The sequence below is a fragment of the Pygoscelis adeliae genome, unplaced genomic scaffold, assembly GCF_000699105.1.
Source record: "Pygoscelis adeliae isolate BGI_AS28 unplaced genomic scaffold, ASM69910v1 Scaffold484, whole genome shotgun sequence".
Lineage (NCBI taxonomy): Eukaryota > Metazoa > Chordata > Aves > Sphenisciformes > Spheniscidae > Pygoscelis > Pygoscelis adeliae.
This window is the reverse complement of record NW_008824550.1, coordinates 38,976-41,195: the sequence shown is the minus strand read 5'-3', so window position 1 is coordinate 41,195 and position 2,220 is coordinate 38,976. Positions and strand designations below refer to the sequence as shown.

Sequence of the window (2,220 nt, the reverse complement as noted above, 5' to 3'; positions counted from 1 at the left end):
ACGGGGTGTACTCGGCCATGGGGTGGTAGGAGTCCTTCGTGCTGAAGAAGTCCAGCTTCCCTCGGCTTTTCTGGCGGCAGGTGCAGGTGGTCTGGAGGGGAGAGGGAAGGGGTCAGGGGCTTGACAGCATGGGGACGAGGGCAGGGGATCCACCAGCAAACAAGGGATGGGGACAGGGGACTCACCATCAGAAGGCAGGTGAGGATGCTCAGCAGCAGCAGGATGCAGACCAGGACCAGCAAAGCAATGGCCCAATCCGGGACCACAGGCGCCGGTGCTGGGGACATCACCTCCACAGTGCCTGAAAGAGGACCAGAGCCGTGTCTGCGCTGCTGGACAGAGCTGCAGGGCTGGCTGGGACAAACAGCCCTGAGAGATCCCCAGGAAGGGGTGCGAGGGGATGAGCCCTTCTCCACAGGGTCCAGTTGGTCTTCCCAGTGCTGTCCGCCACAGGCACTGGGAAGCTGCACTGGCTCTGCTGGCTGCAAGCCCTGAGCCTGTCCCACTGCCAAGGAGCCTCCCTGCCCCAGCCAGGATGCAGCCGCGCTTGCGGAGCCCCGCAAAGCACCCCCGTGGGGCTCCATCCACCCTCGCGTCCCCAGCCCAAAGCTCCCGCTCACTCTGGATTCTGGCCAGCTGCAGGTCCATGATGAAGTTGTTCTGGTCCAGCTTGTCCTTCAGCTGCTGCGCAACGGTGTCGCTGGTCATGGTGCCATTGCCGTGCCCAAACACGAGGGTGGACTGCACCGCCACCGAGCCTTGGCTGCCCATGAGAGGAGGTGTTAGCACCCGGATCACCACCCCCCGCGAGGGGCTCTGCACCGTGCAGCCAGGACACGTCGGCCTCTGCAGCCAGAGCCACTGGCCGGCTCACCTGAAACGGAGCTCACTGCATCCCTTGTAGGTCTGCCTGCCCATGCATGTCGCACAGCCGAAGACATACTGGAACTGGAACAAAGCATGGGGGTGATGGCCACCTCCCCGGCAGACACCCCTTCCCTCCCATCCCCTCGCTGTTCCCCCTCGCAGGACCAGCCAGGGCTGCCAAAGCAGCTGGCAGAGCAGATGCTTGGGGCACTTTCACAGGGAGCCCCAACAGGAGGCGGCTTCTTCCCAGCACAGACCGGGGGATCTTTGCTTGCCCAGGGCAGCCCGTGGGCAGGGCTGGGACTCACCATGGTCAAGACAGTGTGGCTCAGGCTCCTGTAATCCTTCGACATGGGATCGTGCAGGCTCTCGTTGAAGCTCCTGTTGAGGATGTGGAAGGACAGCAGGACGCGGAGGAGCAGTTGGGCCGTGGTGGTTTTGCTGGGGTTGGGACCACTGCTGCTGCCCTGCACAGCTGTGGGGGTCTGCCTGGGAGCTGTGCTGCCCACAGCGGTGACAGGGGTTTTCTGCGTGGGGGTGACCTGAGTGCTGCTGCTCCCGTTGCCTTTGGTGCTGGAGGTGGGGATCACCGTGCCACCACCTGTGGGGGAGGTGGGAACCACGGAGGTGCTGTTGGTTGTGTTGGTGCCGAAGTGGGTGACCCAGTTGCTGCTGTTCGCAGTGGCATTGGTGTGGGAGATGGCAGTGCTGCTAGAGATGGGCACTGCGGTGCTGTTGGCTGTGGTGTTGCCTGCGGAGCTGCTGCTGGACTGGAAGTATGTGGTGTTGCCTGTGGCAGGGAAGACTGTGGTGTGGGAGGAGACAGAGGTTTGGGTCCCGTTGCTGCTTCCGTTTTTGGAGATCGGGATGTTTGGAGCGGAGGTCATGGGGGTGGTGGCCATCTCAGCGATTGTCTCCATGGTGGTTGTGTCAGTGGTGGACGTCTCTGTGGTGGTTGTGTCAGTCGTGGTTGTGTCGGTCATGGTTGTCTCCATGGTGGTCTCAGTGGAGGCACATGTACCTAGAGGAGACACCAGGAGTCGGCGGCTGGGACTGCAGCACCGGTTTGGGAAGGTTTTACACAACACGGCTCCTCAGCTGGATGCCCCCCTGGGCCACGAGGCACCGAGAAGCACCAGGACCTCCAGGAGCTGCCCACCCACTGCCCATGAGGCCAAGACCTTCAGGAACATCCCACAATTGGGCCTTTTGCTGGGCACATGTGGCACCACCAAGGGTCCGGGAGGTGCCACCTGGGCGGCTGGCACCGGCTCCATGCCCAGCCCTGCAGATCCCCCCTGCTCCTGAGGGGACCCTGCCAACCGGGGGGGCTACGGCCAGCCCTCCCACACC

At 63.2% G+C, this 2,220-nt stretch overlaps 2 protein-coding genes across 2 annotated transcripts in view; both read right to left on the bottom strand.

Annotated features, from left to right (window-relative positions):
* Nucleotides 1–11: 11 nt before the first annotated feature.
* On the bottom strand, nucleotides 12–1,862 carry MUC1 (mucin 1, cell surface associated; the record flags this gene model as incomplete). The annotated part of the gene is made up of 5 exons (XM_009321905.1): nucleotides 1,176–1,862; nucleotides 875–948; nucleotides 621–763; nucleotides 186–301; nucleotides 12–91 (listed from the first exon to the last, which is right to left on the bottom strand). Coding segments are annotated over exons 1-5 (1,100 nt in total), but the record flags the coding sequence as incomplete, so codon positions are not given.
* Nucleotides 1,863–1,869: 7 nt separating this feature from the next.
* THBS3 (thrombospondin 3) overlaps nucleotides 1,870–2,220 on the bottom strand; it is a gene marked incomplete at its 5' end in the record, with an annotated part of 16,678 nt that continues 16,327 nt past the window's right edge. The window contains one exon of the mRNA XM_009321904.1: nucleotides 1,870–1,888. Coding sequence (XP_009320179.1) covers nucleotides 1,870–1,888 — 19 coding nt within the window. The remainder of the gene's footprint in view (nucleotides 1,889–2,220) is intronic.